The following is a 14,133-nucleotide window of genomic DNA, read 5'->3' as shown; positions in this document are numbered from 1 at the left end:
TTTAAAACAAGACATGGAGTACACCGGTACCTGCGCAACTGCTTTTTATCAAAACTTTCTTACCGGCTGATGACAATATTTTCTCCATCCATTCTTGTATCTTAGTCCACAAGCGGTCCTTTAGGTACTTAAAAGCCTCATTTTTTGTTTGTTTTTTCGGGTAAAAGCCTCATTTTTTGAAGTACCAACATCAGCAGGCATGTGAAGGTACTTCTCAGTTTTTTTAGATGTGTATTTTTTTCTCAGAAGAAGATTTTTTAGATGAGCAGAGTGCGTCACTTGTGTCATTAGGGGAGGTGACAATGACCTCGGCCCTTTTTTTTGGGACCAAAAATGACCTCGGCCCTTGGGTACATATGGGCTGTGGCTACTGATTTCGTCGGCTTCGGCTTCGGCTTTTATTTTCTTCCGACGGGCCACGAAGCGGTTCCATCGACTCTCTCAATCGAAACTCAGTTCTGCGTGGGCCGGGAGGGCTGGAGTGGGGAGCCGACGAGGCGGCAGCGGAGGGGGATCGCCGGAGACGGGATGGACGTGCCGTGGGTGCTGGTGGCGCACGGGTCTGTGACGGCGCTGGTGGTTGTGTCGTTTCTCTGTGGGCAGTGGCCCATCTTCGAGGGCACCTTCGTTCAGAGCATCAACCACTTCCTCACCTCCGGAGCCTACCGCCACTTTCTGTGCGCGCTCCATGCCTCCTCCCGTTTCACACTCACACCGCCTCTTCAGCTTCTCACTTAGTGAAGATTGTTTGTGCAGGCGGCTAGTGCAGGCGGCGTGCGGTACCGGAGCCAGGGATCTCGTGCTCGGCGTCGAGCAGTACTGCTGCGACCGCCCTAACCCTATCCTGCAGGTACACGTGGTGCTGAGTATCTATGTGTGTTGTAACGCGTGCTCATATCATGAAAAGTTAGGGTGTTTGATGTTGATGCTATGTTATGCGAGATTGTTGCTTGGGATTGGCCGATATGATATTGCTCTCTTATGCTGAGTTGAATCAACCAAGGTAGAGAGTTTATTGAATGAGAATGTGGTCGGTTGAATAGAAAGAGTTTGTCAGGGGTTTTGGGGCTGTTGATGATGAATGGATGAATGTTGGGCGATTTGGTGGTTGGTTGTCTACAGACAGTTATGAGATATGCTTTGTTGTGTAAATCTATTGCATTTTCTGCACAAATTGGACGTGCATCTAAATGTTGAATCAACCAAGGTAGAAGTTTATTGAATGAGAATGTGGTCGGTTGAATAGAAAAAGAGTTTGTCAGGGGTTTTGGGGCTGTTGATGATGAATGGATGAATGTTGAGCGATTTGGTGGTTGGTTGTCTACAGACAGTTATGAGATATGCTTTGTTGTGTAAATCTATTGCATTTTCTGCACAAATTGGACGTGCATCTAAATGTTGCCAATTGAGAAGGGACAATGGAGTATTGAGTTGTGTCAGTTGTGTGAAATTTTAAGGGGTTCCATGCTTGGCTTATTTCTACATTTATGGTGTACCATTTCCATCGGAGAGCTGGTTTTGGGGTGGACTAAAAGTAATTGAAGAATGTCATAAGGGCATACTTGTTTGGGAGCTGGTTTGATGCATCTAAGCTACATGTGAATTGGTGCCTGGTTGGTGGGAAGCCTCACAAGTAATGGTTGGTCCATTTTTAGTGAATGGGCGGTGCTTTGGTCTTGTAGTTGCATGAGCATGTAAATTATGGGGAAGTGGGGAAGAGTGAGGGGAGAAAACAAGTGGAACTAGACAAAGATGAGCTGAGGGCTGGGTCACTTGGGGTGGGCAAATCTCATGGTCTAGTAGTTGAGCTGACTTAAGATCTTTGCACTGATTCAGTAGTGCATTATTAGAGTCACTACTATGAAATTATGATACATACATATAATGCACTTATCCTAGCAGTGCCATCTATAGTTATCTCTCTGTGTTTAATAATGAAATTCTTGTTTTGAACTGTGGAAGCATACCTGCAAAAACAAGTCACTACTTGGCATGGAAAATAATTAAATCACTGGTCAAATATGGAGCCTACTATTGTTTAGGAAGTTCTAATCTGTCCGCAGCAATAAGCTCTAAGCTTCTCCTCCTAATCATGCCAGCTGACTTTCAAAGTGTTAGATTGCCGTCTTTTCCGTTTATTTTTGTTTTTGGAACATAAGCCTGCCCTATTCCAATACTCTCTCATGTTCCTTATCTCTGCAACTGATTTACACTCCTTTTTTTTGTTTACTCTGGTTCCTCTATTTACTTGCTTTGTAGTCTTATAGCAGCATAACCATTAGGTTTATCAGAAAATTGCTTACTTATGCAACATCTTATTTGTGATTTTTCTTTTCTTCTTAACTGCAGGTTTTTTATGTTGCCATAATTGGCGGAACATATTTTATAATAGTGCAGTCATCTTTCAAGTACATTCCTGGGTATTACGTGAGTGTATTGCACAGGTATCTCGTTAATGTTTACCAATTTGCAAGACAGTTATTCCTTTGTCCATTTTTGGCAGTCAGAGATCTTGCTCTTGCAGGTACCTGAGCATTGTGGTTGTTTCTATTGGTGCTATACTCTTTGTTCTCACTAGCTTCTCTGATCCTGGGACTATTACTTCTGAGAACGTGTCTCAGTATGTATCTGCCTATCCTTTTGACAACATTATTTATGTAGAGAAAGAATGTTCAACATGCAAGATTACCAGGTATGCTATTTTCTAGTGATTAGTCATACCATGGCTAAATAATTTTAGGTGTTGTTGCCGTGCTTTTACTTTTGTGAATGATTGAAGAGAATAATTTTATCACGATAGTTTAGTAGTCTAACTGAATAAAGGTAAATCACACTAATTATTGTAAAAAAACACACCTGATTATTTTGGGACTTTTCTTGAGAGGCAATTATCTCACCAAGTAAAAATCAGATTTGCTCTATATGTTGGCTATTGTACTTGCATGGAATTTTAAAATTCTTTTACTTTCCGTCTGTCATGGATTTGATATGAAGCATGTTGTGGTGCGGTCAAGGTTTTGGAACGGACAAATTGTATCCTAGAATTTAAGTTGACAGAGCTCTTTTGTACTTGGATTCAGTAGAAGGTGTAGATATTATTTGATGGTACGCTGGTAACTGTGCAAGTATACTTCGTAATTTCGTAGACTAATTAACTTTGATTGATCCATCGTAAGTGCAACCGATAAACTATTAACTATTATTTTGAAGTTTTTATGAAGTTATGATCATGCACTCGTGCTACAATGTATTATAAATATGTGTTGTTCTCTTTGTTTAGTGTTGTTCATATCAATCTACTTTATTTGACATCCTAAGAATGGTTCATTATGCAGACCAGCTAGGGCAAAGCACTGTAGAATATGTGATAGATGTGTGGCTCGATTTGATCACCACTGTGGATGGATGGTACTTTTATTTGCTGCTTGATGCCTGATGGTATTTCTTTGGCTTGTTTATATCCTGAAATTTGTGTGTTGATACAGAATAATTGCATTGGGGAGAAGAATACTCGCTATTTTGTGGCCTTCTTAGTTTGGTGAGTTTTCTCTTACCTTTTTTCCATGTTTCTTTTCTTTTGGCTACATAGATAGTCCCAACTCCCAAGGATCCATGACTCCATTCAGTTATCATCGACAAACCCCATTGTGCTATTCAATTTTCTTTTTGTTTCTTAGCGTCATCCTTATTAGTACATGTCAGGCTCCTAATTTCTCATCCTCTTGGCACCCAATAGTATCTCTCAGTTACGAGCACCAACCATGGAGACATTAATAGATGTGACAAGCCCACTAGGTATTTCAAAGTAGATATATACGGCTGGCAAATTATTGGGAGCTAAAAGATTAAAGCGGAAAACATTATTGTTGAAGATGTGACTTACCTTCTAAATTATTCATAAATAATTTACCATGTACTATCCAAGTGCAGTTGTTTAAATATTGTATGTATGATTATGCCCTCCGTTCCAAAATATAAGGTTTATAGTCAAGCATGTGCATGTTTGACCAAGTTTTTAGAAAAAAATATCAATATCTAGAGACCGAATATGTATCATTAGATCCATCACGGAAAATATTTTTATATTTTATTTATTTGATTGTAGATGTCGGTATTTTATTCTATAATCTTGGTCAAACATACACAAGTTTGACTTGCACGAAAATTGATAAACCTTATATTCTGTATTTCTAGTTGTCTGCAGTTTGGGACAGTTGGGGCTGTAGTTCATTTTAATTTGTGTTACAGTCTGTTTAGGAAGATTGATCTGCTACTTGATTTTAAAACCTATAGTTATGCTGGCAATTTAATGTATTAGATCAATCTGTTCAAAGCAGATCCTTGCACTTTTCTTGCAACTTTACATTATTTATCTTTCTCCTTCATAACAGGCATTTTCTTTTATGTCTGTATGGAGCAATTATCCTTGGCTTCATTGTTGCTGGTGAATTGAAAGACAAGAAAGTTGTCTACATACTGACAGGTTATTATTCTGTCCGTTCTAAGAGCTCACACTCGTCTAACAGGAATGTCTTCTCATGCTACATTTAACCCTAACCATATGTGGAGGAGTGTTTAATCCTTTTATTCCGTTGTGGCATGATATGATAAAACTCGTCTAATAGAACTATAGGTGAAGTTTATTACTCCCTCCGTTCACTTTTGTAAGTCGTTTTAGACAACTCAAAATAGGCTGTTTTGCACATTTTTTCGAGAAAACGTAGAAGACCTTTGCGTTTCATTCCATTGAAAAGAAAGAGAGATCCAGCCTCCTAGGAGGTGAGTTTTACAATGTCATGGGCTGTTCAATGCACGTCCCAGGAGGTGGGCAGAACAACCCTTAGCCCCTGGGCTCCGGCACTGGCCCAACAGCGGGCCTCTTCTTTGATTCTATCTACTAGCAAATCAATCGAGGGTGTCGCATTGTCAAAGACGCACTCATTCCTATGTTTCCAGATCATCCATGGGACGAGCAAGGCGATGGACATGAGGGCCTTGCGATGCGTCGTCGGTGTTTGCTCGTTCGCTCGCAGCCACCATGCCATGACAGTGGGCTCCTGGACCGGCGCCTGGGTTGGCATGCGCAGCCAAGTCAGGGTGGCATGCCATGTTTGGCGAGCAAAGGGGCAGGTCAGGAGTAGGTGCTGGATGGATTCTGCTGCTTGATCACATAGGAGGCACCTTGGGTGATGTTGCAGGCCACGTCGGGCTAATCTTTCCGCCGTCCAGCATCGATCTTGGTTAGCCAACCAGTGGAAGAATTTCACACGTGGCGGCGCCCAGGTTTTCCAGACGAGCTTCCAGGAAGTGCATCGCGTTGAGCCTTCGAAGGTGGCCGCGTAGCATGACTGAGCCGAGTAGTTGCCGTTGGCCGTCCATCTCCAGAGCAGCCGGTTTGGGTCGTTCGACAGGGGGATGCTGTTGACGGTCTGCCAAATCATCAGGTATTGACCTATCTCGTGGAGGCCGAGGGTTCCCTGGATGTCACGCGCCCAAGCGTTCTGGGCCAGCCCTTCCGCCACCGTCCTCGACTTCCGTCGCCTTTTTGGGATGCACTGGTGGAGCAGAGGGGCGATTTCGCCGATGGACTTCCCATTAATCCAGCGATCCTCCCAAAACAGGGCCAGCCGACCGTCCTCGACTGTCATGGTCGTGGATGCAAAGAAGAGGGCGCGCTCCTCATGTGAGAATTGAAGGTCAAGTCCCTGCCAGGCGCGATCCGTGTCCACGCGAGCAAACCATTGCCAGCGCAGCCGGAGCGCGAGCCCGGTGCGCTCCAGGTCATGCACCCCAAGACCTCCATACTCGATGGGGCGGCATACATGTCGCCAATTGACATGGCAGTGTCCACCGTTGGCAACAGCGCGTCCAGCCCACATGAACCCCTCTGCATCTTCTCAAGCTTGCTTAAGCGTCTTCTTTGGGGGGGCAAGTGCAAGCATTTGGTGAACGAGGATGCCATTAAGCACCGACTTGACCAGGGCGAGGCGTCCAGCCTTGTTCATGAGCCATGCCTTCCAAGTGGGTAGCATGGCAGCCAAGGAGTCGACTAGGGGCTGCAGTTGGGCGGCCGTGGGGCGACGCGTCGTCAGCGGGATACCAAGGTAGGTAACAGGGAGTTGCACTACCAGGCACCCAAGCTGGGCGAGCACCATGTTTGCAGCAAGATCCCCGTGAAGGACAGTGGCAGAACTCTTGGCGTAGTTCACCTGTAGCCCACTTGTCTCCCCAAACAGGGTCAGGATCCCCTTGATTGTGGCCACATCTCCTGGCATAGCATGGCAAAACAGCATGACATCGTCGGCGTACAAGGAGATCGCCGGGATGCGGCGACGAAGGTGTAGCTGCTGTAGGATGCCAAGGTCGGTGGCGCGGCGCATCAGTCTGCCAAGGATGTCCACCGCAAGTACAAACAATTGCGGGGACACGGGGTCGCCTTGGCGCAGCCCGCAGCGGTGCCAGATCGGCGGACCAGGCTCGCCGTTAAGAAGGATGCGGGTGCTGGACGTCGATAGCAGTATTGCGAGCCACTCTCGGAATCGGTCTCCGAATCCGTACTGGCGCAGTACCTCGAAGAGGAAAGGCCAGGATAGGGAGTCTAAGGCACGCGTGAGGTCGAGCTTGAGCATGATCCGCGGGGCTCGAAGTTGGTGCAGCATCTTAAGTGATTGCCTGACGAGGATGAAGTTGTCGTGGAGACTGCGGCCGGCGATGAACGCGTTCTGGTTATGACTAACCAGGCTGTCCAACCTTGGGGCAAGACGTAGCGATAGAACCTTGGCGAAGATTTTGGCCACAAGATGTATCAAGCATATCGGCCGGTAGTCGCGAAGCTGGTGTGCGTCGGCGCGTTTGGACAGCAGGGTCATGAGGGCCTGGTTGAGCCTGTAGAATCCACGGCCTCTCAGCTCGTACAGCCGCTGGAAGACGTCCATGATGTCGTGCCTTATGATGCCCCAGCAAGCACGGAGGAATTCCGCGGTGAACCCGTCCGGCCCCGGAGCTTTGTTGGCGGGGAGGCGTTTGACAGCGTCCCAGACCTCCTCCACGGTGAAAGGCTCATCGAGGCTTGCGAGATCACCTGGGTCAATTAGCTGTTCCAGGTCCATGGTGACGTTACCCTGAGCGGCCGTGCTCAAGATGCCGTCAAAGTGCTCGAACGCCGCCCGCGCCATCTCGTCATGATCGGTGAGCACTTGCCTGTCCACGGTCAGGCTGAAGATCCGGTTCTTCTGTCGACGGTAGGAGCACTGTCGGTGGAAGAAGCCAGTGTTGGCGTTGCCTTCCTTGAGCGTGGCAATGCGCGCGCGTTGTCGGGCGATGGTGCGCTCCAGGGACGCGAGCCCGAGATACGTGAATTTTAGCTGCTTCTGAAGCCAATCTTCCGGTGCGCTGAGCACGCGCGTCTCCTGGGCCTTGTCAAAGCGTGCAATGAGCTCACGTGAGATGGCCAACCTATCCCGAATGTTGCCCGTTGACTTGGCACTCCAGCTAGTGAGGCTGCGAGCCGTGGTCTGCATGCGTATCATGAGGCGGCGGAATGGGTCCGGGTCATGCACCGAGCCCCATGCCGCAGCCACCGTGTCGTGGAACCCGTCAAGGCGCAGCCAAAAGGCCTCAAAGTGGAAACGTCGGTGCGCCGCGGGCATGGGGGAGCAGTCCAGTAGGAGCGGGCAGTGGTCCGACACGACGGACGCGAGGCAACGGAGGTGACACTCGCCGTTTGCCTCCTCCCAGTCCGTAGTGTAGAGCACGCGATCCAAGTGCACCAAGGTAGGCGGGGACTGCTCATTCGACCACGTGAAACCACGTCCGTTGAGGTAGATTTCCTTCAACGCGAGCTCGTTAACAAGGCGGCGAAATTTGCCCATCATGCGCCGGTTCAGGTTGCCGTTATTTTTGTCCTCATCGCGGAGGATCAAGTTGAAATCGCCGCATAGTATCCATGGTCCGGGGCAGGCCGCACGTATCTCCCGGATCTCTTGTAGAAACGCGATCTTGTCAGCGTCCGCTTGGGGGCCGTAGACAACCGACATCCACCAGGGCACACCAATGGTCGTGGTCACCTTGGCCGTGAGAGCATTTGTGGTGAACAATGGGCCCGTGATGCTCACCGCCCTGCTCTTCCATGCCAGGAGGATGCCACCGCGCGTCCCATGCGCAGGTAGGTAAGTGTAGTCGTCAAACTCCGAGCCAAGGGTGTCATCGTAGGCGGTCATCTCAGCAGAGGTGATTCTTTGCTGCAGCCCGACAATCCCGAGTGTGTGCAGGACCTGGACTTGTGCGCGCCTCTCAGCGGCGGGCGGTGACGCCGTCGAGGAGTTGGTCGAAGCCGAGCGGCCGCGGCGTGGCGCGAAGTTCAGGGGACGGCGCGGCTTCCTCCCCGGGGTTGGCAGAGCAGCGGAGATGTGCTTGGTGGCGGCAGCCAGGAACTCGCCCAGCGTGAGGGTCCGTGGAGCCGAATCACGAGCGCAAGGTCGTCGCATTGGTAATGGGCGGAGAGGCAAATCTTCCCGAAGCCGAAAGGCTTGGGCCCTGGCGCGCACTAGCTGGCGTGCGGGGCTCGGCCTCGGGCCTGGTCGGCGTGGAGGTGGGCTGGGCCTGGGGTCGTTGCAGGATTACGGTCTGCGAGGCGGGTGGGCTTGCGTCCTTGTCTGGAGAGCGGGATGAGGCGAGGCACTCTTCTCCGCCCTCGTTGGCGCACGCGAGGGGACCAGGGGGTCGGTCGGCTTGGGCAGCAATGCCTGCGTCGTTGTGGTCGGCTTGGGCGGCAATGCCTGCGTCAGTGTTGGCATCACCCGCGGCAGGGATAGCCTGATCCGCCGCAGGGGTAGATGTGGGTGCAAGAACTCTTTGCCCCGACAAGCAGGCGGACCCCGGCTGTGAGTCTGGCACCTCGCTCAGACCGGACAGATCCCGACAACCCCTCAGATCATGCGAGCCGCAAATGGGCTCTGCAGAATCATCGCCAGGACCATGGGGCCTTGGTTGGGGTGGGACTTCCTGTACATCCAGCGGGTTTGCGGCCAGTGGCGGGGCGCCAGTTGTCCCTGTAAGCGGCTCCGTACCTGAAGCAGATGCGGACGCGCCCAGCGTGGGGCCGCCGCTAGCTTGCTCCGCCTGCACGGCCCTGGACTCCCCAGCCGCCTCATCAGCTTTGTCCCCAGCCAAAGTGTGTTTTGGCCTACGTTTGCCCCTTCCTTTTCTGGCTCGGCGACGTCGATTGGTGGGGCCAGACTGATCCCGTGGACTCGGCTGACCTGGCCATGGCGCCATGGAGCGTCTTCCAGCCAGTACGGGCGGCGGCGCCGCTGAAGTTTGGGGCGCCGGCCATGTTTGGTCGACAACCACCCCATCGGCGTGCGCGGCGCGGTTTCCGGCGCGCCACCCAGAGGAGTCCACAGCCATGCCGTTGGCGCGTCCTGAAGGCTGTGCCTCGGTGCGTCGGCGCTTGCGGCCGCGGCGGCGTGCGCGCCCAGCGCCGTGACCACGTCCCTGGTCGTTCCCGTCGTGCGCACCATCTGCGCCAGGTCCGCCTCGCGGCTGGGCGGGCGGGGGTGGGGCTCTGCCCCTCTCTGCGCGAGACAAGGCGATGGAGATGGGGTAGGTGAGGATCCTGATGGTGGGTGCCTCGGAGCTCAAGCGTGTCGGGATCTGTTCCACAATTTCCAGGACGGCGGCGCGGCGTATGCTGGCCGGGTCGTGGGTGCGCCTGGCCAACCGGAACACAGCCATGTCCGCCCTGGAACGGGTGCTGGGGTGGAGGCGCTCGATCCAGCAACTCTCCCCGAGTATGTGCTCAGCGGTCGAGAGGTGCCACACCTGAGCGGGGATGCCACGGAGCTCAAGCTCAACGTGGTACTCGAACTCGCTTGCGCCCGCATGGGCGAGCTTGCTCCAAGGGCGGACGGAGAGGGAGAATCGCGGTGATCTGATGAAGTGGTCGCCGTTGAGACGACGCATGGTGGTGCGCGAGTAGAAAAGGATCAAGAAGTCCTCCGGGTGATGGGCATGGACCGTGAAGTCACCATCAGCGAGCTCGAGAGAGCTGAGGAGCAGGTCAGCGACCTCTGCAGCGGAAACTTGCGGGCGGTTTCCGGTGATGGAAGCCACCATTGCGCGTGACAGAACCTCCTCCGCCTCCTCCATCTCGACAGAGTGTGCCATGATGACCCTCACCGGCTCGACCGCGGGAGCCAATGGTGCGGCCACCACCGGGGGGGGGGGGGCGGGGGCGGCGGGGCCTGGGGAGCGCGCGTCCCGGCAGCGGGGCCGCTGCGTCTGGGAGAGGCGCGTGCTTGCCGTGCGGCTTGCCTTGCAGCTTCCCGGCTCTCAGGGGTGCAGGAGCGCGAGTCATGTCCGGACAGAAGGCAGTGACGACACCTGACCGCATTGGTGCAGTCGCGCACGCGGTGATGATGATCCAGGCAGCGGAAGCAGAGGCCCGCCGCTTCCTCTGGGGATGGGCTGCGTCGGCGGGGCCGCGAGGAGTTGGGCGCGTCGTCTTGGCGGGGGCGGCGGCGGCGATTCCGGCGTCGCGGCCGCTGGAAGCCGTCTGCATCCACCTGGACGCCCCGGCACGGTGCACCTCGGAGCGGGGGCCGAGACGGCTCGCGGCAGGTTGCCGTGGAGCGGCGATGGCCGGTTGCCGTGAGTATGCGACGGCGGCAGGGGCTGGAAGCGCGAGCGGCCTAGAGGTGACCGGCGGCGTGCGTGCGACGTCGCTGTACGAGCGCATCGAGGACTCGCCCTCCGAGTCGAACCAGCGGTCACCGGAAGACACGCGGTCGTCGGAGAGGGTCACTCGGGGCTCGGCAGGGTCAGCACTGGGGGTCACCATGGCTGGGGGGCAGGAGAGAGGAGGGTCACCGGCGGGGATTCACCGGCGACGGGGCTAGAAGGCTGGTGGGCTAGGAGGAGCGGGGTGGGAGGGGAGCGGAGAGAGCCATCTAAACTGACAGTTGTCTGAAATGTCTTCAAGGTCTTATAAAAGTGAACGGAGAGAGTACCATCTTGCTGATTTTTTGTCTTCTCGTATTTGAATATGAATGACTCAATACCTTCTGAGGAAAAGTTATCCAAATCATGTGACATAAATTATGGAACAGCTCATTTCACTTTATATTTCATTTAAGCATTATACTCCATCTGTTATTGTTTACTCTGCATATTAGCTTTGTCTCAAGTCAAACTTTGTTAACTTTGACCAAGTTTATACAAAAAATTATTGACTTCTACAATACAAGTCAATATTGTTAGAATCACCATTGAATATATTTTTTATTGTGAAAGTTTTTTCTATATACTCGTTCAAACATCATAAAGTTTGAATTAGGTTGAAACTAATATGCGGAGTAAATAAAAACGGAGCAAGGATATGTCTTCCTTTATAAGTTAACATTTTCTGTTTTCTAATTGAGTTGTCGTTGGAATTTGACAGTTTATTATGGCATTGATAATTCATTCTCTGCCCTGTTTCCCCATGTTGCACAGGTATGATAGAGGAATGAATAGAAATTTTTGAGTCCATCAGCATTCATTCAGTATCTAACCTAATTTATGGTCACTTTTGCAGTGGTTGCTTGCTGTCCATAACACACAGATACTTTTGGTTGTATTTTTGGGTATAATAGCGTTGCTTCTTGGGGGGTTTTGTGCTTATCATGTACATCTTTGCTTATCCAACACGACTACAAATGAGGTAACGCCTTGCCACACGCTTCATTTGAAAATTGCCAAATTTTCCATCATTTAATTTGTTCTTTTCTGAGGATATGCTTCAAAAGCGATCACCTGAATTGATCAATGAACCATGTTCTAAGTAGTTTTTGCGAAGTGGTTCTTTGAGTAGACAGGTGAGGAAAGTGAGATTTTCTTTCATTGAATCATCTTAACAATGTTGATTTTACGATGCCTCTTTCCAATGGAGGCATAGTGATAAGAATATGTTGAGTAACGGAAGCAGTAACCCTAATGAGGATGAAACAAGTTTGAAGCATGTTATTAATACAAAAATGACTTTCTGGATTTTCTTCTTCCAACTCATCTTGTGAAAATTAATGCAGACATTCAAATGGCAAGACTACATTTTCTGGATGAAAAAGGAGAACGCAGTGAAAGCTAGCGCATACACACTGAAGGCGAGCATCAACGCAGCCAGCAGCGAAGCGCAGAAATCGCCGCAAAGCAAATGGAAGACGTTCTTCTCAAGGTCGAAAACACGGGCCGAGGAGCCGGTCGTGAAGAATAACATATATGACGTTGGCTGGATCAGGAACCTGTGTGAGGTGATGGTACCTTTATCGGAGCGGAGTTCGTTCTCTTGCAAGAAGTCGGAATGAAGTGAAATGCTGTTGCAACTGTTGTATGACTTAACTGTTGTATATCCATGGCGTTGTAGAATTTTGGGAACATTTCCCCTCCCCCCTCATACACTGACATGGTGTTAGGGCCGTGATTGGAGCCAAAGTAATTAACTGTAGATGACAGTCTGTGCAAGTCGTTTTTGCTTGTATCATTCCTGAAGCAATAGTTTTGGCATTTTGATAACTTCATTATCTGGGCACTCGTCCGTTACCCGGAAAGCAATAAATAGTTTTGACATTTTGAATATTAGCATATGTACACCCTATTGTATTTCGTATCAACTCCTATATTCATGAGTAGTTGTATTTGTTGTGATGTCCACTTTGTTACCAGTATATGACCTTACGTGTATGTTATTGTCATGTGTTGGGGCGACTAAAGATGCGCTTCTATCATTAGCGAGGATTGCAAAGTCTTTGCTGTGGCTTGGACCGCATGTTGGGTGTTACACCACGTCGTGGGCATGTTGCTGCAACACATAATCACCGTCATCGTGGTAGAGGTTCTTGCCGCTGGACTCCTCGTCGGCGTTGGGATCGCTGTGGCTTTTGTTGTCATTGTCGTCCCCAGAACTATCTAGAGGATGGGCTCCCTGGCGTACATTGCATGGAACACTCTTATGTCGTGTTACGCTCGCCAATAGATATGTGAAGATCCCTCCCATCTGCCCAACATGTTCAAATGGGATAGAAGACACAAAACACGTCTTGTTTCTGTGTCAGAAGGTGAAAAAAGTCTGGAATAAGTTGAGTTTGTATGAGGTGATCAATAGAGCTTGTGTTGTTGACCGGGCGGGAGAGGCAGTTCTTGAATTTTTATTACTTATGCCCGAGGAAGAAATATCTGTTTTGGGACTCCAGAATACACGTGAATTGATCGTTATAACAGCTTGGTATTTATGGTGGGATCGATGTAAACTGGTTTATGAAGGAAAGTCTCAAGATGCATATCAATCTACGATGGGGGCCCGTGCTATAGCGGCAAATTATGTTAAAGCAAACTCCCCTAAGGCGATTAGTAAGAAAGGGGGATGGCTTAAACCTCCTATGGGTGTTGTGAAGCTAAACGTTGGTGCTTCTTTTGACCATGATCTGCTTAGAGGCACGGCAGGGGCAATCCTGAGAGATGACAAAGGAAAGTTCATTATTGGCGGAAGTTGGCGACTTGACTGGTGTGTGGATGTTCTAACGGCAGAAGCATTGGCACTGAGGTTTGGCCTTACCCTAGCACAGAAGGCGGGGTGCAACCGCCTTATTGTTAACTCTGATACTACGGAAGTGATTGACACGATGAAGAATGGAGGACAATCGGCGGGAGCGGGCGATGGCAGTGTTCGATGATTGCTATTTTATGGCTTGTGAATTTACTATTACTAGATTTGAACATTGTAATATGGAAGCAAATAAAGTTGCTCATGAAATTGCTAGGCTAGCGAGTTTCTCTGCGACTATGGATTGGTTTGAGGAGCCCATGGTTGATATTGTATCTCTCCTTATTGATGATGTAACTGTTATTTCTAATTAATAAAGCTTAATGTTTTCAGAAAATAGAGGATGGGCTACCTGGCGCGTTTGCCGCGGGGCAGCCTAAGACAAGTCAGCAGAGAGCATCCATGCCAGCTCCTGCGTCTGCTCGTCTTCGGGCTGTGGGGCCGAAAAGCTGATGGCGGTCGACCAGGAACACCAGTTTTGCCAGCATCCGAGAAGAGCGGTTAGATTGAGCATCTCAGATTATCCAACGACATGAAGAATTATGACATAAGACATA

At 50.2% G+C, this 14,133-nt stretch overlaps 1 protein-coding gene across 2 annotated transcripts; it reads left to right on the top strand.

Annotated features, from left to right (window-relative positions):
* Window positions 1-376: 376 nt before the first annotated feature.
* Window positions 377-12,612, top strand: LOC125551370 (probable protein S-acyltransferase 17). 2 transcript variants are annotated; one of them, XR_007302489.1, is made up of 10 exons: window positions 377-677; window positions 757-850; window positions 2,350-2,444; window positions 2,525-2,692; window positions 3,336-3,408; window positions 3,486-3,538; window positions 4,392-4,483; window positions 11,441-11,493; window positions 11,576-11,855; window positions 12,066-12,336. XR_007302489.1 is itself a non-coding variant. In XM_048714571.1 (10 exons), exons 1-10 carry the CDS (start codon window positions 529-531, stop codon window positions 12,339-12,341), a joined length of 1,179 nt encoding a protein of 392 aa, XP_048570528.1. In that variant the 5' UTR covers window positions 377-528; the 3' UTR covers window positions 12,342-12,612. The 2 variants fall into 2 exon arrangements, 1 of the variants encoding a protein (XP_048570528.1); XM_048714571.1 differs by having other exon boundaries at window positions 11,576-11,701; window positions 12,066-12,612.
* The last annotated feature ends 1,521 nt before the right edge of the window (window positions 12,613-14,133 follow it).

This window comes from Triticum urartu, chromosome 4 (assembly GCF_003073215.2).
Source record: "Triticum urartu cultivar G1812 chromosome 4, Tu2.1, whole genome shotgun sequence".
Taxonomy (NCBI): domain Eukaryota; kingdom Viridiplantae; phylum Streptophyta; class Magnoliopsida; order Poales; family Poaceae; genus Triticum; species Triticum urartu.
The sequence above is the reverse complement of the archived record's forward strand: the minus strand, read 5'-3'. Positions and strand labels throughout refer to the sequence as shown.